The 26,112-nt window shown below is 36.5% G+C and overlaps 3 protein-coding genes and 1 pseudogene across 5 annotated transcripts; 2 read left to right on the plus strand and 2 right to left on the minus strand.

Moving 5' to 3' along the window:
- Positions 1 to 727: 727 nt before the first annotated feature.
- LOC132155689 (metallothionein-1-like) lies at positions 728 to 1,380 on the minus strand. The gene is made up of 3 exons (XM_059564409.1): positions 1,246 to 1,380; positions 1,047 to 1,112; positions 728 to 949 (listed from the first exon to the last, which is right to left on the minus strand). Exons 1-3 carry the CDS (start codon positions 1,268 to 1,270, stop codon positions 858 to 860), a joined length of 183 nt encoding a protein of 60 aa, XP_059420392.1. The 5' UTR covers positions 1,271 to 1,380; the 3' UTR covers positions 728 to 857.
- Positions 1,381 to 3,049: 1,669 nt separating this feature from the next.
- Positions 3,050 to 9,214, plus strand: LOC132156191 (Bardet-Biedl syndrome 2 protein homolog). Of its 2 annotated transcripts, none has more exons than XM_059565087.1 (18): positions 3,050 to 3,185; positions 4,370 to 4,510; positions 4,981 to 5,208; positions 5,389 to 5,514; positions 5,606 to 5,668; positions 5,770 to 5,847; positions 5,984 to 6,088; positions 6,219 to 6,305; positions 6,388 to 6,523; positions 6,595 to 6,734; positions 6,824 to 6,962; positions 7,332 to 7,503; positions 7,673 to 7,802; positions 7,889 to 8,008; positions 8,096 to 8,233; positions 8,302 to 8,414; positions 8,498 to 8,646; positions 8,807 to 9,214. In XM_059565087.1, exons 2-18 carry the CDS (start codon positions 4,394 to 4,396, stop codon positions 8,911 to 8,913), a joined length of 2,148 nt encoding a protein of 715 aa, XP_059421070.1. In that variant the 5' UTR covers positions 3,050 to 3,185; positions 4,370 to 4,393; the 3' UTR covers positions 8,914 to 9,214. The 2 variants fall into 2 exon arrangements, with proteins under 2 accessions (XP_059421070.1, XP_059421071.1); XM_059565088.1 differs by having other exon boundaries at positions 6,845 to 6,962.
- Positions 9,215 to 11,783: 2,569 nt separating this feature from the next.
- Positions 11,784 to 13,206, plus strand: LOC132156200 (UDP-GlcNAc:betaGal beta-1,3-N-acetylglucosaminyltransferase 9-like; annotated as a pseudogene).
- Positions 13,207 to 15,968: 2,762 nt separating this feature from the next.
- On the minus strand, positions 15,969 to 25,366 carry LOC132156192 (phagosome assembly factor 1). Of its 2 annotated transcripts, none has more exons than XM_059565090.1 (16): positions 24,331 to 25,366; positions 23,364 to 23,446; positions 23,173 to 23,256; positions 23,040 to 23,083; positions 22,798 to 22,877; positions 22,615 to 22,709; positions 21,464 to 21,528; positions 21,047 to 21,159; positions 18,631 to 18,764; positions 18,409 to 18,492; positions 18,210 to 18,292; positions 17,921 to 17,964; positions 17,777 to 17,826; positions 17,569 to 17,627; positions 17,259 to 17,331; positions 15,969 to 16,397 (listed from the first exon to the last, which is right to left on the minus strand). In XM_059565090.1, the coding sequence occupies exons 1-16, from the start codon at positions 24,392 to 24,394 to the stop codon at positions 16,308 to 16,310; spliced, it is 1,245 nt and encodes a 414-aa protein (XP_059421073.1). In that variant the 5' UTR covers positions 24,395 to 25,366; the 3' UTR covers positions 15,969 to 16,307. The 2 variants fall into 2 exon arrangements, with proteins under 2 accessions (XP_059421073.1, XP_059421072.1); XM_059565089.1 differs by having other exon boundaries at positions 21,464 to 21,561.
- Between the last annotated feature and the right edge of the window lie 746 nt (positions 25,367 to 26,112).

Genomic DNA, 26,112 nt, shown 5'->3' on the forward strand with positions numbered 1-26,112 from the left:
TTGACAAAGGTGCCTTCGTGAAAAAACGCTGCCTGCAAATGCAAATTCTGATGCAGCCAATGACTGTAATTTACCGCCACCTACTGTCGGGTTTAATTTCACATTTCAAGTATCTTCATGTTCTTCAAGTATTAATATTCAACGGTTAAAAAAAAAAAAAACTTATGCATTTGTAACGGTTTATATGCATCCATGTCCCATTCGAGTTGATTGAAACCGTGTGAATGCAAATGCCACTCTCCATAGGGCATTTTTAAACAATTTTTGTTTGTTGAAAGTTTTAGTTCCAGAAGTGGCTCTTATGCTGACCCAAAGATACAAAAATGAAAGAAAGTTAACCAAACACAATCTTGCTTGCCAAACGGTGTATAGAATAACTTCTAATATCTGCTACTTTTTCCACGAAGAAATATTTTACTCAATATTCCAAACGATGGATTTTTCTGGTAATATCTCTATACTTTTCAGTGACTTCAAGTAGCCTACTTCATCCACCACTACTGTTAGAGTTCACACACAAAAAAAGCCGTGAAATAAAACCACACACAAACCAATAATTGCAGACATTTATATATTGTAGACAAAGTACATTATATAAAAAAAAGGTTACAATTGTCCTTTTATGAAGAACAAACATGTTGTTATAGTCTTTTGTAGCAGTACAAATCAGTGAATTATTTCCCTCTATAGCCGTTGTTAAACGATTTTGCAAAACTAAACAAAAGACTTTGAGAACAACAGGTAGGTCGTTTATTATCATAATGTAAAAATAAAACATTCATGCGATGGAAAAGCGAAGACGCGCAGCACAGACGAACAAGTTCACATTGTTGTAACAAAACACCACGTTGACCTCCTCATTGACAGCAGCTGGATCCGCAGGAATTGCCCTTACACACGCAACCAGAGGCGCACTTGCTGCAACCAGACGGGCAACAGGAACAGCAACCTGAGAAAAAAAAAAAGCCACCCGATTTAAAAAAAAAAAAAAAAAAAATATATATATATATATAGTTATCAATACTGGATAGTTGTGGTTCACGTACTCTTCTTGCAGGTTTTACACTGGCAATTGGTGCACTTGCAGGTGGCACCACAATTGCAAGTTCCAGCTTAAATAAAATACATAAATAAAAGTTGCATGTTATTGACATACTGGTGGTAAGTCTATATAGTAACTACATTTTAAGCACCCACATAAATTCAGCATCAATGTAAATTCACTGAACGATCTGAAACACTTACTCTTGGCGCAATCGCAAGGATCCATTTTTTCTCAAGAATATCCTTAAAGTGCTCGAAAGTCCCTTAGAGATCTCGCGTAACTCAGTTTGCGAATGAGTTGATGTGGAAGGTACCAGAGCTCTGATCGCGCGCTGGTTTTATACAGCTGGGACTGCACACAGACCGAGTGCAAAAGCCCTCCCGCTCCAGCCTGCACACGGTGACTCATTAATGAAACTGGGTGCAAACTATCAAACAATCAGGAATCACCATTCCCACCTTGTCACATCAATGTGTTAGTTATACGATTATATAACTACCATTTCCACTCCACTGGCGGAATATTGACAGCGGAGTCTTTATTTGAGTATATAATTCGATGCTTTTGAATGTTTTCTTTTTTGGAGGTGAAAGATCTTTTTGTTTTTAATCGCAAGTATTTTGTTAGAATCAAGGAGGACTATAAAAGACCATGCGTTGTCATACTTAGTTTTTGAGCTTCTTTAATGCCTTTAGTTTATAAAAAAAGCAAAGTGATAGGCGACTACCCTATTAAATATTAAAATAAGCATGTATTTGAACTTCAGTAAGTTAGCATTTAAGCAGATACAGGCATCCCGAGGGCATCTTTAGAAGATGTTCGCGGAGAGACAATTTTAGAATTTATGAAAGCTTTATTTTCTGCCATGTAATAGTTTGTCAACAGTTTGTACATTTTTGCACACGCCACTAAAGGGAATCTAACTGTGACGTGTGTGTATGAAACTGCACGTGCTCCCCCTGTTTGCACTCGGCGAGGATGCTGGGAAGAGTAAACAGAAGAATTGATTTGCACTCGTTTGCTCGCTGGCTGTTGACCGGGAGTATTTTTCCACTACCCATCACCACTTCATTACAACTGAAATGTAACGAGTGCAGAGAGTCTTTGAATTTTGGGGGATGAAGATAAATCATTCAAACATTAAAATACTAAACAAACGAGCATTTATAAAAGTTATACACTCAACAAGTAGACATATTATGATTCTATGAAATAACTTAATAATTAATAATTTTAATGGATTGTTATATTCAGTTTTGAGCAAGCTATTCAAAAATGTAGCTATAGCCAAACAACTGGTGTAAAGAAAACATGCTAATATAATCTGAAAGCATTCAATGAATGTATATTTCAGTATGATTTCAATACATTGTTGTTAAACCACCACTTCATTCAGTGCTGTTGTGAGTCTTGGTGCTTCACAAGATTGCACGAATAATAACAGATGAACTGCGAACTGATTCGGTCAGAAACTTTTTTTTAAATCATTCATTCACGAGCAGACATTGTGGTCCTAATTTGCAACCACGATCAAAAATACTCAGCGTTATTTGTTGAAATAAAGCTAGGAAAATGTAATAAAGCTAATTTAAAACATGTAGCCTACAACCTCAGTTTTGTTAAAATTAATTAAACTAGTAACTGCTATTTGAAGCGACTCCACTGATTTATACGGCTTGTCATTCATTCACCCTCATGTTGTTCCAAACATGTATGACTTGTATTTAAAAAAAAAAAACATCTAGACTCAAAACATCTTAGTATGTTATGTTTGGATTGACACATGAGGGTGAGTAAAATGACAACAGAAAGTCCACATCCTAGCGTCTATGATAGAATGTCTATGAATGTTCTAGAAAAAAAAAACAAGTCACGTGTTTTCTCATTTGCGAAACAAGTTCCTTCACAATACGGATGCGTCAGAAAACGTTATAATTACAATATGATTCGTGTAGTTAATTCTTGATGCCAAGCTGCCAGCTTTTATTATGGCTGCTCTGTTAAATTCAATTCAGGATTCCTGCGCGTGCTCACTGCACATCCTGAAAACAATCCTCTCCAATTCATGGGCATTTGTATGTCCTGCTAGGGAACAGTCTGGTACACCACCTGGCAGGGAACAATTAAGCTAGCGGCTGTGGTAAGACAATTTTCAATTTTATACAGTTTATAAGGTTATTGCCTTGAATGCAATATCAATATACACATACCTCCCAGAGCAATATAAAAAAAGTGGTTCTGCAAGAATTCTGTGTAGCTACGCAGAGTTAGCACACATAGCCAGCGCATAGAAAATTCCGCCTAACACATAGATAGCATGTAAATTCTTCGTTTTAAATCCAAATGACGTGGCATAGTTAATATGTTCAAGTAGAAAAATAAAGTTAAAGTTCATTAAAAAAAGAAATAAATAAAAACTGGTGAGCAGACTTAGGGTAAACGAAAAGGATTAGCAAGAAAAACATGCTAGCAAAAGTGGCTTCATAATGGCGTGACAAGCTGCCCACTGTTGCTAGGCAACGGAAGCCCTTTAGGGCGAGAGGCTCAGTAAGCTGTTTATTCTATTACCCAGACAGAAGATGGGCTACAGAAAGCTAGCCTGGCCAGCCAGACTTACATCAAGATGTACTCTAGGCTGCGAAATACATTTTGCTGCCGCTAGGGTGCGTCTAGATTTCTAGGCTAACAGAAAGCACTACTAAAGCCTGAATACAGTCAGCTGGTTGGATGTCTCATCCTTCTTCTTTACCAAAATAGACATTTCAGTTCATTTATATGCGTTCTATTTATGTAAACGATTGTTTTGTTGACAGGGACGAATCAGAGTGACATTACTGCACAGTGTTGAGCAGCAGATGTTCAGATGAATGCCTTTAGCTAATAGAGCTGATATACAGCACTTGTCCCTGGTTAAATCTTTAGTGTGGACCTATGAAATACATCAATACATTTTTTCATAACTACTGACAAAGGCTGTTTTACTACTTGCTACCCTGATTATTGCTTTTGTACCCCTTGCAGTATTTCTTTTCTTCTGTTTCATTATACTGTAAATTAACATAACTATTAAGCCAAACAATTTACTCATAAAAAAATGAATATTAGAAATGAAAAATTTTAGAATATATTTTTAAAACTCAGTAAATAATATATATATGTGTGTATATGTGTGTGTGTGTGTGTTATTTTACAATAATGCCGCATCATTGATGGTTGATTGTTTTTTTTTGTAGTGTATGCTGTGAATGTTAACCGAGCCATTGTTGTAACACGTTTATGGTGGTTTCACTTGAATTTTTTTTTTTTTTTTTGTCTTTGTAACAGATCTGTTCTTTCTGTTGTGCCACTATGTTAGTGCCCATTTTTACTCTTAAACTTAATCATAAAATTAACCCTCGAATGGTTGCCATTGGAAAATATGATGGGACACACCCATGCCTCACGGCAGCCACACAAGCAGGGAAGGTAAGTAAAAGTATTGAATTATATTATATAACAATATATTATATTGTAATACTCTTTTTAATAGTTATTCTCCCTTGGCGTCAAGAATATTCATGCAGAAAGCTTGTTTTCTTTTATAAGAAGCGCCATTTTTTTCCTCTGACAGTATTTCTCATCTTTGCAGCAAAGCCTGATCTCAGTAGTGCCTTGGTTGTTGTATTTTATTACAATGGACTTCATAGTGCTCTTAACTGTGCCAATGTTTCTGTAGTCTTCAGCCCCCCCCCCCCCAGCAACGTTGTTTTTCATTTTGACAAGCAGCTCCTGTGTTTATATTCTGAGTTTATATATTGCAATTCTGAAAAAAGTCACAATTTTGAGATATAAACGTATGATTGCGAATAAAAAGCTTTAATAGTATCTTCTACATAATATACCTATTTGTGTTTTTCCATACATTACCATCAAGTCTAACTTCTAAACCCATGCAGGTTTTTATCCATGACCCTCACACTCGAGGCCAGAGACCAGCAGCCCACCGACTGAGTCAGAGTAGGCAGGACTCCGATATCTCACTCCTCAATATCAACCAGGCAGTCAGCTGTCTGACGGCTGGTACTCTGGGACCCAACACCACAGGACACACACTGCTTGTAGGCTCTCAGACCAACCTGTTGGCCTATGATGTGCATGACAACACTGACATCTTTTACAAGGAGGTAAGCCAAGGTGTATAGGCATGTCTCATATACAATTTACAGCAAAATTTCCATTTTTAAATTTCTTTAATTTAGAGTGGATTTCTTATGTCACTGATATCAGATTAATAGATAGATTAATATGAGTGGTTCGTATCCAAGTAAGACAGAAATGTTTGTCACATGCTTATTCTATAACAGGTGACTGATGGGGCAAATGCCATTGTTCTGGGAAAACTAGGAGATATCCAATCCCCCCTCGCCATTATTGGAGGAAATTGTGCTCTGCAAGGCTTTGACTTTGAGGGAAATGACCAGTTCTGGACGGTAAGATTATTTCACTTTCCTCTTTACAAAATCTATTTGACAAAAAAAAGGATATTTATAGATAAACCTTTTTTTGTTTTGTTTTTTAAAGGTCACTGGTGATAATGTACGTTCACTTGTGCTTTGTGACTTTACTGCAGATGGCAAGAATGAGGTGAGACATTATACTTTTCATTTTCATTTCATAATGGCAAGTTTTGTAAGTTATTATAAAATACTGCTTTTATAAATTGACCATGCATCCCATCTTTCCAGCTGCTTGTTGGCTCAGAGGACTTTGACATCAGGGTGTTCAGGGAAGATGAACTAGTGACTGAGATGGCAGAAAATGAGGTATGAGTTATGAAAATAGTCTGAGACATTGCTGCTTGATAATTGGGCAATTTTTGGTGATTTGTTTTCTTATGTATACTGTTTTTGCTTTCTGTGGGAATTTTTTTCTTATGTATAAAGTCTCTGTTCCTTTCAGACAGTCACGTCGCTTTGTCACATGCACGGCAGCAGGTTTGGTTATGCTCTGGCCAACGGCACAGTCGGAGTATATGACCGAACTGCCCGCTACTGGAGGATCAAGGTAGTACATTGTGCTCCATTCAAAACTTAACCCGAGTCAGCCATTTTTGCTAAACGAGCATGATCGTTCATCATCGTAAATGAGTTGGAAACAAATTGTATAGATATAGTGTCTTACTTTTTTCTTACAGTCTAAAAATCACGCTATGAGTATTCATGCCTTTGATCTTAATGCCGATGGTGTTGTTGAGCTCATAACTGGGTGGTCCAATGGGAAGGTCAGTCTTTTAGCAATGACACTCGCATTTTCCTTAACAAGGTTTTTGCAATACCGTTCACATGAGATGATTCCCTGTCTAGATTGATGCTCGCAGTGATCGCACTGGTGAAGTGATCTTCAAGGATAACTTCTCGTCCTCTGTGGCTGGGGTTGTTGAAGGAGACTACCGTATGGATGGACAGATCCAGCTTATATGCAGCTCTGTGGAGGGAGAAGGTGACTTGACAGAACGTTTTTGCAAATGCATGTTGAGAATTGGCTCATCAAATGTATGTGTCATCCTACAGTACGTGGCTATCTGCCTGCCAGTAAGGAGATGAAGGGAAACCTAATGGATGCAAGTGTAGAACAAGACCTAATCAGGGAGTTGAGCCAACGTAAACAGAACTTGATACTGGAATTACGAAACTATGAGGAAAATGCCAAGGTTATACATGCAGTTGTTAAGTTAAAATGCTATTGATGGACATTGATGTGTTGTAGGCAGATTTGGTCAGTGAGATTTGTTTGATTTAGGCTCTTCCTGGTGTTTCGGAGGGGGAATCTAAGAAGGGTGTAATTCCAGCCAACACACAGCTCCAGACAGCCTTGTCTGTACGGAGAGCCACAGAGAGCCAGAGAGCACACATAGAGCTCAACATCTCCACTCCGAATGGTACGGTTAATCCACCTTAACTCGCCTGTCGTAGCACGTTTTACCTGCACTACTATTATACATTTTTGTCTTAAAAGCCACATTAAAATGTCATCCCTGGTTGACACTTACAGAGCCCCACATATAACATGTATGGGAAAAAAACAAGAAATTGTGTCCATGAATAACAAATTAATTCACTCAACGCATTGATTGCTTTCCTTCTTTTAAGTAAATTGAGAATATTAATACAATTTAACTAAAATAAGATAATTCATTCTTAATTGTCACAGGATCTATTTTTTTATTCTGCATGTCATGTGCTATGCCCTGGAGACATGAAGTTTTAAATAATTAAAATGTCACATTCTTGGTGCTGCCCTCCTTCAGAAACCATCATTAGAGCCGTGCTGATATTTGCTGAAGGGATTTTTGAAGGCGAGAGTCATGTTGTTCATCCTAGCATTCAAAATCTCTCCGGCTGTGTCCGTGTCCCAATCATTCCTCCGAAAGACATTCCAGTGGACCTTCACATTAAAGCCTTTGTGGGAAGCAAGACAAGGTACACACATGCAGAATATCATCACGACAACTGACAAACTTCACTATATGGATTACATTTTGAGGAATCATTGCTTAAAAATCAGTGGTTATTTTAAGTTTAAGATGAAGGTATCATGTAAAAGTGAATAGTTTTTTCCTTTTTCTCTCTTCTTCCCCATTTACTCCAGTACACAGTTCCATGTATTTGAGATCACACGTCAGCTTCCTCGCTTCTCCATGTATGACCTTAACGCTGACCCCTCAGCAACACAACCCACAGGAAAAGTCACATTCAACATCAATGACAGACCACAGAGGGTAAAAGGACACACTCTGTGTGCATTACAAAACAAATCTTTATTTATTGATGAAATGTTAAATATGAGGCATGCATCTGTCTGCAGGTGGTCATGTGGCTAAACCAGAACTTTCTGCTGCCCGAGGGCATTGACAGCCCAGACATCACCTTTACAACACTGCGTGCAGGAGGTCTACTGAACATTAACATGCAGCCTAGTGGAGAGGTACTTTTATTGTGTGTGTTTGTCACTATTTCTGAGCTACTTTCTCTTCATTATTCCAAAATCTCCAACTTAATTCTACCTCATCAGATCACGCTGAGAGCAGACGACATTGATCTGGCAGGAGATCTGATCCAGTCTCTTGCCTCTTTTCTGGCCATAGAAGACTTACAAGCTGAAGCTGACTTTCCTGTCTACTTCAAGGAGCTACGAGCCACACTCACCGAGGTTAGGAATAGCAGCATCAGATTTCTGAAAATATTTTTTAGCTGTAAATAACCTTTTACGTTTTCTAGGTGGATGAGTTTCACTCAGTGCATCAAAAGCTCACAGCAGCAATGGCAGATCATTCCAACTACATAAGAAATATGCTGGTGCAGGCAGAAGATGCCAGACTCATGGGTGATTGGTGAGCATCCCTAGTTTGATTAATCAGTCCTATTGCTCTCTCAGATTTAAATGTAGGCACATAAATAATATCTTGTTTTCTAGGAGAAACACGAAGAAACGCTACATTGAACTGTATGACCTCAACAGAGATCTGATTAATGAATATAAAATCAGATCTAATAATCATAATGCCCTACTTGCCCGGCTAAAATCAGTTAACCAGGCCATCCAAAGAGCAGGGAGATTGAGAGGTGGGTGGATTTTTCTGAGAAGACACATGTACGATAGTCAATTAGTATTCATAGTTTTCACATCACATCACACAATATAGGAATGTGCATCTGGAGGGCAAAACAATGCTTTCCTCTGCTGTTATTTGAGCCAGATTTATTTATCATATATATTTTTCAGTGGGAAAACCCAAAACTCAGGTTATCACTGCCTGTCGGGATGCCATCAAGAACAACAACATCAATGCTCTTTTCAAGATCATGAGAGCAGGGACTGCCTTGTCATGAGGAAGATCTGGTCCTAAATGACCTTCAAGCACAATAGTCTGGAATATCAGACCACAGAGACCCCAAAACTGGCTTGGAAAGTTCCCAGTAACCTGGTGGAAAATTAAAAGCCTGCATGAGGGGATAGATATGGGATCCAGCCCTCACTCGCAGCAGTTTTGTGTTAGAGGAATAACTGGGTTAAAGAGACTTTATTTTGTGTACCAAGGCAATGTGTCTGTGTGTCTGTGTGTGTGTGTAAAACCACTACTATTATATCTGTATACAAGCAAGATCTTGATTAAATTATTATATAAATGTATCTGTTTTCTTCCTCTGTGCTGATTAAAAATGAAGAGGAAGCTAATTTATTTTCTATACATTCAGTTATGGGACACGAGCCTAAAGGATTCATAATTCTGCTGCACTTTCTTTGCGCTGCTCAGTAGTCGCTCCCTGCTTTTCAGTTACTGAAAGACTCCAGACTCTCAAGAGTCTCCAGTTGCTGCGCTAGCATCTGGCGCACGGAGCGCAACGCATCCAAAAAGCTCCGAGCTGTCACGTGATCAACAAAAGAGCTGTTTTTTGAAAATGTGTATTTAGAAAGAAATGCTGCGCTTGTAACTGCTGTCCAGTCATTCGAACATGGCTGGTAAGAAGAGAGTTTATGTATTTAGTAACGTAGCACCTTTCAGTGAGCTGGAAATGAGTGAAAGCTATGGAGCCCGACCCTTTGAAGCCTTCACTTGGTAGCCTGTGGCTTATCTTGCACTATTTCCGCAGGGTCCATTGGTAGAGTGTCATCCAGTATTGTACGGTCTTGCAAAACAGTATATCCCAACTGGATTTCTTCATCAATTGAAAATTTAACTGTGCATTACATTCATTATACCTGGTTCTAAAATCACTACACCATCTTCTGATAAAAATTATGAATCAATAATGGAACCATTGTCCGCAGTTATGGCAACAGGTTCTTCATCGCATTCACATGCCATGGCAGAGGTAGAAGGACCTTCAGGTACATACTCATCAACTCTGAATGCTTGTGCTGGCAGCGGTGTCTGTCCTCTTTCAGCTTAAATTCTTTTATATCCCCTAATTAATTTTTTTTTTCCATTTGGACAGCTCCTTGCCACTCTCCAAAATGTCTGCCATGGTAGCACTCTTTAAAGTCTTTAAGTGTGGTTCCACCACCTCGTTTCTCTTTGATTTAGACAAAGGAGCCACGGACCTCTTCAAACAGACCCATTTGGTAACTTAGCTCAGTTTTTGGGGCATTTGTTTTTCTGAACAATTATCACAATGCTTCCTCTTTCTGTCTGTTTTCCTTGCAATTTGTTTTCTGTGGCTTTAGATGCTATGGTATTTCCTTCTAATGCAGCTACTTCTCTTCTGCAGTACTGTCTTATTGCTATCCGTTCTCCAAATCTCGGGATGTATGTCAGTAGTTGCTCATCTGACATACTATTGACTGCACAGCAGTCAATCTAAAAGAAAAGGGAAAATTGTAAAAGACAATCTGCATGCAAAAGAAAAAGTGAATAGATCATGTGAGTAAATTATGAAAGAATTTATGTTGGACTAATCTTTTAATTAAATAAAAGGAAATGTATTATTCATTTTATTATCCCTTCATTAGCATATTAATTTGTAATTTTTGACCAACGGATGGTGCAGTTTCACTTTGATTCCTGCTTTTCAAGCTTCCTAATGGATATTATCATAAATTATGAAATTATATTTTCTGCCACTGAAGTATTTGTATTAATTTATTTACTATATGTGAAGCTGAGCTGTCTTGTGTACGTAAATTATCTTTAATCTAACTGCATTAAGAAATATACGGCATACTTTCTTTCCTCACTGGAAAAGTGAGTTTGTTTCGTGTTGTCAGAGTTAGATGCATATAAGGCTTCACTGGTTAATGTTACTATTAAATAACTAGGCCTATTATAACATTGTATTCAGCCAGAGAGCAAATAATGACTAACCTGTAGGCTACATTATTTGTTTTACCTTATCCTCTCAAACACTGACAGAGTGGCATCATCCAACTCTCTATCCTTTTTTTAGAAAGTTCAGGAAATTCTCCATTTTGAAAAAAAAGTTTCAACAAATATGCATCCTGCACCTAAATAGGTGGTTGAATCTGCCAGCAAGTAGATTTATAATAGCATCTCTCATATTGAGTCCCTTTCAGTCATTTAAGAGAGGATTTAAGGAATGAAGCATTATTTATATCTCTACAAATAAAAAGGTATTTTGTGGTGTTGACACATTGGATTTTGTTTTGATAAGCATCTTTTTAAAAACTGACAGAGAACTTGGAAAAACAGCTGTATTTAGGCATTTCCTGTAGATATTGCAAATGAAATAAACACCAGTTTAAGCTCTTTCATTAGTATCAAATTTTTTTTACTTTGAAGCTCTAGAAAAGATTTTTAAGTTTGCAAGTTTATCACAGATGTCAGATGTGGATCCTGTTATAAATTGTTTGCGTATCCAGTTTCATAGAAGTATGTGGTCCTGGCTGTTTATGGAGTTAGTATAACTGGTCAAGTAATATCCTGTGTCTCCTGTTGTGAATGACTGTGGTAAGTCATACTCAGACATATCTTACACAATAGGAAATTGATTTTAAGGACTTATAAATATAACTGCAAAATTTTGTTAAAAAAAGAGCTTAAATGTTGCATGAATTTTATTTTATTTGGAGGCAAAATTTAACAAAACATATTTCTGTTAATTTATTTTGTAATTTTATATTGCAGTTCCTACAAGAAAATCCAAATACTTTAGGAGGAATATGAGACTTCTACAGAATTTCATGGGACAATAACAAGGTCCTTGCTGAGGTTCAGATCAAGCCTAAGGCACAAGGATCATCAAAGGTCAAATCTCAGAAAGAACATCGCAAAGCAAAGTCTAAATTTCGCTAGCCCTCAATGAGCAATGCTGCTTTCAACACGTTTCCTTTACCGTCAAAAGAAAGATCAACAGGACTTCAAGCTGCTAATCGATCAACCAACAAAGTGTTCTGGACCAGAAGTAGCCCCTGATCGTTAAAAAATCAGTAGCACGGACTCTGACAAACGTCAGGTTGTTCGACACACATGGGGACGAGAAGGTGTGTTCCAGAAAAATATGAATGTCAAGAGAGTTTTTCTTCTCGGTGTGCCCCAATATCAAATAGTGCTCCAGTTATGGGACAAACTGTTGGGATATAAGAGTCACACTTTTAGTGACAAACTGCTGTGGGACTTTGAAGACGCCTTCTTCAACTTGATGCTAAAAGAAATCCACTTCCTTCAGTGGATCAATGTGAGCTGTCCCAAAGTAAAGTTTATTTTTAAGGGTGATGCAGATGTTTATGTGAACAATGACAATATCCTGGAGATGCTTGAGGGTCAAGAGATCAATAAGGATCTCTTTGTTGGTGACATCATTGTCCATGCTTCTACAGAGAGCTGATGGTTGTGCACGGCTTGACTGTCCCACAGATCTGAGTCATGTGGAACCTTCTGCATGATCTTAACCTTCAGTGTCACAGCAGTCAGGATCCCACGGTTTTTCCCTTTCAGACTTCCAGCCGTGATTGTTTATTTGAGGATGTTGGACTGCTCTTTTCCATACAAAGAAAACATGTACTTTCCATCAGCTGTCATACTCTTGAAAATGAGTCATTATTCACTGAAAATCTCTTCGGCAGCAAATCCGGAGTGATCAGCATTGACACATGCAATATATGAATGTATCTTAACATTTCAGGTTTGGAACAACATGAGGATGAGTAAATGATGACAAAATTGTTATTTTGGGGTGAACTACCATCTAAAAGACTGTTTAAAAAATTGCAAAACTCATATGAAACCTAAGCTTGCAAAAGCTTTTGTAGATGGTTCTTTAAAAATGATCTTTGTAAACAAATAGTTTAATGGTTGTATCATTGACTCAAACTATACTAGACTGTATCGAAATGCTAAATATGTTGCTGTATAGGAATCCCAAGGAAATCTTGGGTAAAGGAAAAGACCAATTTTGTGAGCACAAAATGAACACTAATGTTATACTGACTGATTTTCTCATGCATCGAAAAGTACTGGGTTATATATCTTAGCACAGTCTATTACTGTTTATATTCTTTATTAGAAAAATGTCACTATTTATCAAACTGAACTCTTTTTTTCTTTGATTAGTGTGCTGTATTGTTTTGGATGATCTGTCTGCTGAATTAAATGATTGAATTCGAAAAGTAGCCTGCTTTGAACATGAACATACTACTATACTGTTTTATAAAAGATGTTTTTTTTTAAAAAAGACAGAGGATGCGTCCATTCTTTCCCCCCATATTTATTACATCCATTCTTTAAATATTTTTTGTTGTTGAACACACTAACAGTTTGTGAAAAAAAAGCAAAATTAGCAGTTTAAAAAAATGTATAATGCTTTCAGTAGATTCAATGAAACTAAAATCCAATGGTCACAGCATTGTTGCACCATTCTGAGCTACTGACAAGCATATACCAGATCATTCTGATTTATTATCCATCAATCCAACGATTATTGCTTTAAAAACAAACAAAGAAACAACACAAAATGCCTGATAATGCTTATTATCCACGTACATGTTCCTTAAATCTACAGAAGTAAAAATATCTGAGATACAAAACACTACATTGCAATCAATTTAGATGCACACTTTTTAATCGAGGATAAGACCCATTTCCAGAAATGGGTTAAATGTACAGAATCCACAAAAAATAATCACTTTGAAGGATGGGGAAGAACATACGAGAGGGACACAATACATATCATATTACACTGTATGGAGTTTGTCCATTTCTAATTACAATCCTCAGGACGATCATTCAATTATTCCAATTCAAAAATAGGATAAAGTCTGAAGAGGAAACAACAGCCAAAACCCATTTGATGAAAATTAAGCATTCACTTGCTCCTGACTTTAAAAAAAAACACAAAAAAAACATCCACCTGAGATTGGGCAAGCAAACAGCCCATCAGACCAGACTCCTCCTGTAGTAAAACTCCCTAAATGACACTAAAACAGCAGTTGTGTTATTCCTTATTGACAATGGAGGCTCCAATTGTGCATTTTAAATCTGATCCTCAACCCTAAAGAGTTTTAAGTTTGAAACAAGTTTTTTACTTTAAACTCATTTAAGTGGAACTTCACACCATTTTTAAAAAGTACAGGTTGCATTTAGATAAAAACACAGCAACTACTTTGTGAACCTCGAACCATGAAGGGCCACCTACATGTTCAGTAATATTTTTAACTAATTTTTTATATGTTCTGCATTTAATCAATTGAATACTTTGAAGCTAAAATATATATACTTTGAAGAAAAAATATATATTTTTTAAAGGTAATCAATTTTCTATCTGGCTATTCTGACCTTTTGGCCATCCTCCCAAACCCCCCCACCCCCCCTGAATTCTGAGATTACATCTCCCAATTGTAAGAAAAAGTTAGATAAAGTTGCAATTTGATTTTTTTCCGTGCCAGAAAAAGGCTTTTTCTATAGTAAACTAGCCCTTCATGACAAGAGTTCATTACCCAACAAGTCAGTATTTTCCTAGTTCCTCTAATACTCACGTATGTTTTTTTTTTTAAACAAAAGGACTATAACTATCAATTTATCTTTACATGCTCAGACATACACAAAGCAGTTTTTCAAACAATTTCATTTACAGAGAAAAAGTCAAGACAGGCTCAGTGGGAAATGAGGCACTATGTTAATAGCATCTTCCTTGTAAATGACCAAAAGCTAAGGGTAAAACATGAAAAATACCACTGATGGCCTTCCAGCACACTTAATGAAAAGCTACTGAAACAGAAAGCTATAAATACCAGAATTAGCCTGAACCACACACAGCAGAAGCTTGAAGGGAGGTGGGAATGACACCAGCGAACTGGAGCTTGACAGCCACAGGTGGATACGCTGCAAGGCAGCACAGCAATGAACAGTAGTTAGAGGTGAACAAACCATCTACTATTGTTAAAATGTTCTAGTCAACTCTGTTAAATCCTCCTGAAAGTGCTCAAATGTAGGCAATTTCATCCAGGAAAACAGTGGACGGAAGCTGCTATAGTGACCCTCAAGGGCTGGCAAAGAAAACCATTTCCAGATGTCAGCTGACAGTACTGTTAGACTGATTAAACAATGAAAATTGTGCATCTTAATTACAGATCTGTACAGGCTTGGACATGGCAGACATGGCTACAGAAAACATCACATCTACTTACTACAGAAACACATCTGTAGAGTAAAAAGCGAGAAAGAAAGCTTTAAAGCATTAAAAATCAATCAATCATTTGAGTTACTATGTTAAAAACAATTCAGGGTCTGTATGGATCAAATCAAAAGGGAATGTATTTATGATGTGAATTTAAAATGACTGAAAGCTAACTGTTGTTTTTTCTTTGGCTAGCGTTTTGGCAATCAGGTGACAGAAGACAATTCTGCAGTTAAGACTTTAAGATACTGAATAAGGTAAAAGAACTTCACATATTTCTACTGTGGAGAAAAAAATAAATTGACAGCATCCAGCAGGATGAAACAGCGATGGGTGGATGGATTTTCTCTCCAGTCAGGGTCGCAACTAGCTTTGAAATCCAGATTGCACGTCGTCGTTCCCTCCCCGCCGTCCTTTCTCTCCGAGACTCGCCAGTTAAAATGTTCCTCAGTGGACAGGAGACAATTATCAAGTAAATTAGGTGCATTTTTAGTGCAAATGTTCAAAACTAATGCGCTCACAAACAACAAAACAATAACAGAATCAACCATAAAGTGGATGTACGGTATTGAAATGGGAGGTAATCTGTGCTGTTGACTTGGTATGAAATGAGTCGATGAATCGTTACGCGTCTATGTGAGCCTGCTCATGTGCCACAAGAATATTTTCACAGCACTGGATCCATACTGTGCTAGCTTGTGCTTGGAACCTTACGTAAATGCATACAAAACACACTGCTGCGAAAGTATGTCCTCATTTGACTTTGCTCTCATCCTCTGCATGCCGGAAAGCAAACGAAGTTGAATTCATGGGTGTTTTTGTTAAAATAGAATGCATAAATATGCCTGAGTGGAAATTTATCACTGTGCATCCACAAGTACTATAACGATGCTGACGCTGATGCAGATCTGGGTTAAAGCTTTGGGGGCGGAGCCAGGTCTGCATGGTTATCTGGGATAATTAGCTGGCTGAGGGCAGCCTCCATGCTATTATTGGATGAGGAGACCGAATTGGGGCCTCTATTAGGATGAAAAGAAACTCCCAGCATGTCTTGCTTTAGCTTGTGTGATGGCAGCAGTGAGTGAAGGCACACTCTGCTGGTCAGTTCAGAGGCTCTGCAGGGCTGGACGGGCACTGTGGGCACGGCGACTTCCTCAGTGGGCACTAGGCTCGGCACGGGCCAGGCTACTTGGACAAGGTGCTCCGTAGAGAGTCACGGAAGCTATGTGGTTATTCTGCATGACCTGCAACCATAGCAACAATATGGAGATGAGATCCAATAGTTCATGAAGGGCTCAGTTGTGTATGAGGTAGGGTAACATAATATATCATTACCATATTGGTTATCTGCCAATATTAGAGACATTTTAAATAAAAAATTATGATAAAAAAATACATTTTGTCATATTTAAATTTGGTATAAAATGACATTTGCGATAGTATTTTCCCCCCTTTTGTGACATACATCAGAGTGAAACAGCTTCTTAAAAAAGAAAGAACAAACATATTTTGTTGCACGATGGAGGCAAAGTTATTTTGATTAAAGATTCCAAAATATGATGTGCTAGGATAAATCATAAAAAAAAAAGGTAAAAATGGAGTTTTGAGTTCAAAACATATTTCTAATAGTGGCCATTTATTAGTTACTGGCCATAACATGTAAATAATTATCTGCTTAACTGTGTCAGCCAGAATTTTGGTTTGAACTTTATTTTACAGTTTATGTACTTACTTGTACTTACAGTGCACTTACCTAAGAAAGTACAGGGTGATTTAAGGTAACTACATGGGTTAAGTGTTTAAGCTCAGGGTAAGAACATAGTTATTAGCCTGTTACTGAAATTACTTTAATAAGTACAGTACAAAGTATGTACATGCAGAATAGGACTGTAAAAGTGCCACCAAAATTTTTATATAATACATCCATAGTAAAAGCCAATAATATTTCCCATCAACTATGAACATAGCAGAGCTGCAACAGCTGTCTGATTAACAAATCTGCCATTTATTTATATTTATATTTATCATTTATTTATTTTCATTTTAAAAAGCAACTTTTTATACAGGCTGACTAAGTAAAACAAACAGCTGATCCAGTCACATACCTCAAATATCATCCGCTGTAGTCCAAAGCAAAATGTGGAACCGAAAGGGTTGGTGTTGTTTGCAGACGAAGACCTGCAGAGCAGTGCATAATTTATCAATTAATCAAAGTATTATAAACAGGTTTTCATACTCAGAGGTTTCTGGATGTATCTTTAATCAAGCCATGTGTAAAACCACAGACTTAAATGAAAAATAAAAATACACAAATAAAAGCTATTTAAAACATTAATAAATACTATACTACTATGTAAATTATATTAAAATAACACTGCATTCATGTGGCCAAATCTCTACATATTTGGCTCTCACCTGTGTAGCACAACTGGTTTTTCCATGGCATGTCCTAGCATCTCCTGAATCTGATCCCACTGAGTGGAAAAGTTCAAAACATAATTAGTTCTCGCTTAAAAATCTTTTATTAATTATTCATCGCATTCAGTAGTGCATAATGTAACATCTTATACATGTTGTGCATATAACGTATGTATTGACTATATAATGAAGTCCCAGAACTCACTTTGCTGTAAGTGGTCAGAATGCAGTCCTCACTCTGAGCATCTGCCCTCTCTGAAACACAATTTAAAGAATGAGACACAAAAGGCCAAATAGACATGACAGAATAAAGATCTAGTCCAGACAGTGTGATGAAGACAACACTGACCTTTTTTAATAATAAGAGGAATCTTGAAATCGCACCGATGATAGCTGAGATGGGAATAAAGGGCAGTTATTCTGATGCTCGTGTGCTTAAATAAAGCGGAATATGAAACTCAAACCACACACTGCTAAACACTGCAAGCATTCTGAAATAAAAATCAATATTCAATCAATATGCCCAGACTGCAAACCCCCCAGACTGAGCGTCCCAACAGCAGTGACCAATTGAGACAATGCAAATATTTACAATGCTACAAGACATAATACAATAAAAGCAAAGAAACGTCTCTCACATGTTGAAGTTGTAGTGACCAGGGTAATTGGTGTGAAGGACAAATTTTTTGACCAGGTGGGTTGTAGAGTCAAACAGTATATCCTGGAAAGATATAGAAAGAAACAATGCTCAAAGTTCAATGGCTTTATGTAAACTGAACAAACAAAAAAAAACTACGCTAACAGCATGTTATGGAGTAATTTAAAAATGATACTCACCACTCCCAGTATATAATAGTTAAAGAAGTAGTCATTACATTTGGACGGGACTTGCTTGTGAGGGGAGGGTGAATGGATCTTCATCTGAGACATAAAAAAAAAGAAAAGCTTTTCAAACAGAATACATGTGGAGAGGGAATGTGCTAGTTTCTTTTTGAGATTGTAGCTTGCTCAACTTGAGAATAACGTGCCGTGTTATGTTTGAATAGCTTTGGCCGTTACCTTATCCTCTGACTTGTAGAAGACCTTATGTGGGGAGCCAAGAGCACTCAAAACATCCTGACAAGAATCTCCAAAGTAGATGTTTCTCTCAACAGCCCGCACTTTAGAATCAGCCAACACTCCTGGGCCACATCCTGAGAAAGTAAAAGAAAAAGCAGTGTTGCAAACAGCATATGTGTTTATTATTTAATGTCTATTATTTACTGGATCATTGGATATCACTTATAATCTGGAGTACAGCACCAAGATTTTATTGTGGACATCAAGGCAGCAGTAAAATTGGTTAAGAAATAAAACAACAACAACAACAACACTTAAAGGCAGGGTAGGTAAAAAATGTATAAAAAACCTTTTTTTTCCAAATTTGTTTAAACTTCATTTATATATCAATACATAATTAAAATGTAAGTACTCTGAAAAAGAAAGTATAAAAATCGATTGTCTGTAGACCTCTCACGACTGTTTTAAAGACAGCTTATATTTAGCTATATTACGCAGCTACGTGTGCTAATGACACATGCTTCATGAAAAAATAAACAAAAAAAATATGTATGATCAAAATACAAAAAGAAAGATTTACCCGTCCAGGAGAAATAAAGCCATCAAGGAGTCACTTTTCAGCCCCTTGAGTTCCCTCAGGTCTCGCCATCGCTGGAAAGCCACGCCGATTTTAACTCGCGTTTTATTTCTTTGTTTATCCAAAGACTTTTTGTTCATTGCCTTTTCTTGTACTGTTACTGTCTTCCTTTTTTGCCTGGTTTGCCTTCACTAACTGCATAGGCTGGTACTGTGAATTTTATTTGCTGTTTCTCTGCAATTGTTTTGGTATTCCTAGGATCCGTGCCTCTTGAATTCCTCAAATCAAACGTGCGTGCGCAAGTGGGCAGGTCATGTGTGGCAAAAGAGTGGTTGCCATGGTTGCGAGAGAGTGACAGTCGCCTAAGCCAATCCTATGTTTCGTCCCGAATGGAAATAATGAGCTGTGTTTAATACAGATTAAACGGTCTAGAGTCACTCGATTTTTATACTCTTTTTATCAGAGTACTTACATTTTAATTATGCATTTATATATATAGAAAGTTTAAACAAATTTGGAAGAAAGTTGTTTATAAATTTTTTACCTACCCTGCCTTTGAGTAAACGTACACTGCTGTTCAACTATTTGGGGTCAGTAAGATTTTTATGTTTTTGAAATAAGTCTCTTATTCTCACCAATGCTCAAAAATACAGTAAAAAAAACAGTAATATTGTGAAATATTATTACAATTTAAAAATTACTATTTTCTTTTTAATTCATTTTAAAATGAAATGTATGCCTGAGATAGCAAAGTTGAATTTCAGCAGTCATTACTTTAGTCTTTAGTGTTATATATTTTTTTTCTTACTGATCCCCTAAACTTTTAATCAGTAGTGTAAACAGTAAAAATATAGTTTAAAAAATCGTTTTTTTCTAAGACATTTTGCTTCCTTTTTATGATGAACGATTTTAATAATGAGTTAATGTTCAAATTACTATTATTTATCAACAGTAAAATGTTTGATAAAACGTTAAAAATCCTTTGTATTTTGCTATCCTAAAAATGCAGGATTACACAGTTGCAGTTTATGATTTGTTCTTGTTTTCCTCTGCTGACTGTGAACAGACCTGCAATCCCTTTTTGGGTCACGGCCCTCCAATTGAGAACCACTGAACTATACTATAGTTCAACTCACACAATACTGATTACCAAGAACATTTCCAAAGAATGGATAACAGAAGCTATATATCTTTGTTCAGATCTATACATCTATAATTACGCCAGCTCTGTGGTTTATGTTATAGTGATAAAATGAAACCTATGTTGTTTGTTTATGTCGTGATGACTAACAATCAAACAATAATCAGCACAAATGTTTATTTATCCCAGAAGCACACATTACTTATGCTGGTTTGCTAAGCACTGCTCAACTTTGGGAATAACATGTCATGACATGCCTTTAAACACAGAAGCATGCCAGAAAACAGGAAACTGTTGCCTTCATCAAAACAAGACATATTTATTAATGTCATATTAAAAGTATAAAAAATTAGAATGGAATTAGGTTTGATAAAAACATCTAGTATCTGTTTTTATCAGTTTCAAATTACAGGAGGAGAGCAAAGACGAGAGTGGAGATGAAAAAGTTCCATACGAGCATCTAAAAAATCTGCTAAATCGAATTAATTTAAAATGAATTCATTCTAGGAGTTCACGAGAATATAACACTCTTTGTACCGAGATGTACAATACGTGAGGTGACCATATTCTATGCATCATATTGATACTTTTTACAGGTAATAGTATTAAAAGGTGTGTTTAAAATGAATTTAGTCACATGCATGCTAGTTTATTAGAACATAATGAATAGTTTTATGGATTTGGGCTGCTTGTAATACCTGCGGTGAGTAGACGAAGTTTGAGACCCAGCGGTCCCGCCCCGTCTCTCAACACCTCCACACTCTCTGCATACACATTACCAAGGTAACAGGCCAGAGGCATCACCGGAGCCCTGTGAAGAAATATATAATTTATAATGATCGCTGCTTGAGGCAATGCGCCCAAGGCGTTCTTAACAAGTGCTTTAACTGAACTCAGAATTAAAGGCCCATGGTCTCAGACTAAACGCAGATTAATGCACCCCTGGGCCACATAAACATTACAAACAGACAAGAAGACTGATTTAGAACTTCAGGGTCTGTAAATAAACACATCCATACTCGATAGTATGCAGCTGTAATTATTCATTAGTGGTGTAACGGCATTTTTACATTCACACACAAACACAAATATTCAAACACAGACACAGCTCTTACTTGGTTTCTTGAAGGTTGTTTCCAGAGTAAATGTACATCCGCTTCACAGTGGCCCCATGGGGAATCTGCAGGGAGGCCAAGCCATGGGCAAAGTTAGGCTGTCAAGGCAAAACAACTAGGAGTAGAATGTGGTGTCTGTGCAGGTGTCTCTTCTGGTGAAAAGATGCTCACATCATCACAGTTGCGTATGTCAGATACATTTATACATGGTTTATTATCATTATCTAAAACAAACTATTAAAACCTTTTTGTTAATAGAAATAAAGCTAAAATAAAAACAAATATTAGATTAAAAACTTAAACTAACGGATATTAGACATACTGCCTTTGTAACTAACTGAAAGCAATAAAGCAGAACTAAAACTATAATTGGAAAAAAAATAAATAAATAACATTTAAAAAAATTAAACCTAAATAATAATATAAAAGACAACTAAAAATTTAATAATGAACACAACAAAATCGCTAGAAAAGAACTAAAGCTAATATACTGTATATAATAAAACTAATTTATATATATATATATATATATATATATATATATATATATATATATATATATATATATATATATATATATATATATATATATATATATATATATTAACTTTTAATGAAAACTGAAAATACTAAAATTAAAGGTAATTTTAAATATTAATAAATTATAAAAAATACTAAACTATAATAGTAGGCCTATATAAAAATACTTGAACAACATAAGTGTCATTGGTTAACATGCAATAATTTGTATTTATCTTAATTTACTTCATTAAAAATAAAGTAATTTCTTTTTTTGCAATCATTCTATATAAGTACTTTGCTTTATATGTTTTTTGTCATAAAGCAATCACATTTAACAACAGATAAGCCACATTATTGAGACAGTTGGCAATTTCTATGTGAAAAACTATGTGAAAGGAAGAGCACACACGAACACAAAAAGTGGAAAATACCATGGAAAAACAATGTTTTTACATCATACCCCTTTTACATCAGACCATTGGTTGTGCCTCAGTATTCTTTTAAGTTCCATCTAAATACCATGATCCATGAATATGGTACCATTCAGAACCATGGTATTACAATCTATCTAATGGTACACAGTGCTTTTTATAAAGTAGCATGAACACAGAGCGCAAACACAGTTTCACCTCATATTTAGGAGCTTCACTCCAGGAGTCCAGCTGGAAGGAAAATGAAAGCCCTCGGAAGTTCAGGTGGAAGAGCTGCTCGGCAGCATTGTAGACTGGACAGAGAAAACACGAACACAATAAATATACACACACAGCAAATAGAGATCTGGACAAATGACTGACACAGACAACAAATCTCACCTCCTGGATGAGTAGCGCCAAAAGACTGGTCAATCTGCTCAATAGTAGGTGCTATTGACTGAGAGTTAAAATGCACTCCACTGTAATGAACAGAAGAATGCATCATTTTACATTTCTGTGGCTGACAAAGAAGTTAACAGTAGAAGGTAGTGTAGCAGCATCTACAACATGTAGAAAAAGCTTCATTCTGGGTCAAATACAAATGTTATCCACAACTAGTGTGGCTAAACAAGATGTCTTACCAGTATTTCAGTTTTACTTTGCTCAAATCGTACACTTCGATCACCTGCCAAAACAAAACAGACTCTATTTGCAACCTAATATCAGAAATAAACACATTTGAGCCCAAAGCCACACACACATGTCATTTCTCACCTTCAGTCTCTGATTGCAGGCGTCAAACAGCAGTTTAATTCCATCCTGAGTCAAGTTGAGAATGAGGTCGTGGCTGAGTGGCATCTGTTTGAGGGAGAGAAACAGGTCAGATAAGGATACAAATTATCCACATACATAACTGCAGTGCCAACACAGACATTCATAGACAATAACAAATGACAGATCCTTACTTGTTCGCTGTAGAGCACCTGGACATTTTTGATGATTCGGCAGTGTTTCTGTAATATGGAAATGGCCTGGGCCAATGGCATCCCTGGAAACAAATCCAGACAAACAGTTCAGTTTTCATTAACATGATGATGAAAGAAGTGGCGTCAACAGCTGTAGAGGGTGTGTAGTAAAAGCATGATAATCACAGGGCACGAAACACATAATCACAAGGGTAAGAATATAACTTGGCAACGTTAATAATAATTTATTATTACACGGCATAGCGAAGTCCTTCCAAAAGTAACTTGAACTGAAGTTTAAAGGTCCAGTCACACCAAAAAGAATAACGAAACTAGGCAGACAAATGTAGAGGAAGATTTCCAGCTTATTATGAACGATAAAAAAACCGACACTCAATAAACATTATAAAGCGCGCGCAGCGATTTGTTTATAGCGTAACTGAATAAACATAACGTCATCGTTTGTTTATGTGTACGCTAATATCGTTGGCTTTGTTATGGTTACTGATATAAAGGTGCCTAGTAGTAATGTTATCTGCTTTTTAATAGATTTACGAGACTATTATAACTATTATTTATATTATTAAAACGCTACGTATATAACCAGATGATAAACGCATACTGATTTTTATTTACCATGTAACCCAAATACATTCAGTGATGCAATATACATTTGCGATAATGCCTGATTGCATTTTGAAACTATCACAAAGAGTTAAATACACGTTTTATTGGAATATTCCTGCATCAGCCCTAGCCAAACAAAATAATTCAGTGCAACAGAGACCTTTTTCAGGTCAAGTGAACCTCAGATGTGAACGTGTCAAAGAGCACGGGATGCAGTTATGAAATCCAGATGGCAACCGACTATAATACTAAATAAATGTGCTTATTTTCAAATTGGCATACCGTTAGCTATTTCAACATGCACTGATTACTCAAGCCTTTGAACTGATCTCACACCCACCTAATGCGAATTCCCATTGTTCATTTCCCAAAGATCGCTCAGGAACGACCTCCAGATCCAGCATTGGCGGGGAGAAATTGGGGATATCAACGAGGACCTCTGACTGTGCCAGATCTGAGTCTTCCCTCTCGAAATATCTCGAATAATCCGCCGTTAAATCAGCAGATAAGTCAAAATATGACGAAGTAGTATGTTTAAAAAGCCCCCACACACTTTAAACACAGTTTGAGTGACACACGACACCCCTGACGTCAGATGTCAAAACACAAGTGATGCAATGCAGCTATCAATGTATTCCGATGTCACCATGCTTATAAATAACACTATCAACTGAATAACAGATACACACTTATAAAGACACCGATAAAAAGGTCAATATGACAAAGTTATATAATAAATTAAACAAACTGTATTTCAGTCACGACGAGCTGATGTCAAGAATTAATAACTGGTTACAGGTTGCTGCTCTTTTATCAACTTCCATAAGCACAAATTAATTCAAGACGTTATTTATCTTATAACCAATATGTAGGCGCATGCATTATTTTAAGAAACTGATGTCTGCTGTAAACAAGAAAAAAGCTTTGATCTGACCTTTGACTTACTCCTGAATCACATAAAACACATACGCTAGTAATTATTACACCGAACGAAGAACAATTTGCGCTCAACGAGTTACATTACACGCATTTCAGCTATTTGTAGCAAAGATCGCAGGTCGAGATGAATCAACATAAGCTACACACATCAGACTATCAGTGACTAACGTTAGCTCGAGCCTCGCCTGACGTTGTTTTCTTTCTTTCCGATGATTTAACAGTAAGAAAACAGATAAGCACTTAAGACCATCATCTGTTTATAATAACGCGGATTTCTCTGGGTTCCGCCGTTTCGCTTGCTGGATATGGCGCACTGTTACATGCAGCTTTATTTTCCGGTGTCTTTGCCGTTTAAGATTTGCTTAATATGATAAAGAAAGAACGCCTTCGTGCCAAAAGCAACTTCCATCCAAAACACCAGCTGATAATTCAGCTTCCTGTGAGAACGAGATATCACTTCCTGGCGGCAATTTCCAAAATAAAAGTCAAAGAGAGCGAGCTGTCCGAGCAAAACATAAACTGCAGACCACAAAAGCCAAGTGGTAAAAATCCAAGTGTTCACAAAAATGCAAATATAGCTCAATACCAAAAATAAATAAATGAATTAAATAATAAAAAATCAAATAAATAAATAAGGATTTAAATCCTTCCAAATTATAAATATGTAAAATAAATAAATAAAATGATATTAAATTATATAAAAACTCCAAAAATGAGAGCAAACAGTTCAATTTTTTTTTTTTGTCATTAGACTCAGTAGTTCGATCATGTTGATATTTCTATGCTGATGAATCACTGACCAGATTTTGTGTAGCATATTGGTGCTTGAAGGAAAATATTTATGTTGGGTATACTATTTTAAGGCCTGGTTTCATAGACAGGGCTTAGCCTAAACCAGGATTAGGCCATAGTTCAATTAGGACATTTAAGTAATTTTTATAAACATGCCTTAGAAAAAAACATTACTGGTGTGCATCTTGAGACAAAACAAAGGCATTGATATATTTTAAGATCAATCAGTACAAGTTTCTTTCATTTGAAACAACTCAAACTTGCCTTTTAGTCTAGGACTAGGCATAAGTCTTGTCTGTGAAACCGGGGGTAAATGTTATATACTTTTAAGCTTGTGTTCACACAGGAAAAGTCACACCAATGAACACAGTAATTTGAAAATGTTAGAAAT

The sequence above is a fragment of the Carassius carassius genome, chromosome 13 (assembly GCF_963082965.1).
Source record: "Carassius carassius chromosome 13, fCarCar2.1, whole genome shotgun sequence".
NCBI lineage: Eukaryota > Metazoa > Chordata > Actinopteri > Cypriniformes > Cyprinidae > Carassius > Carassius carassius.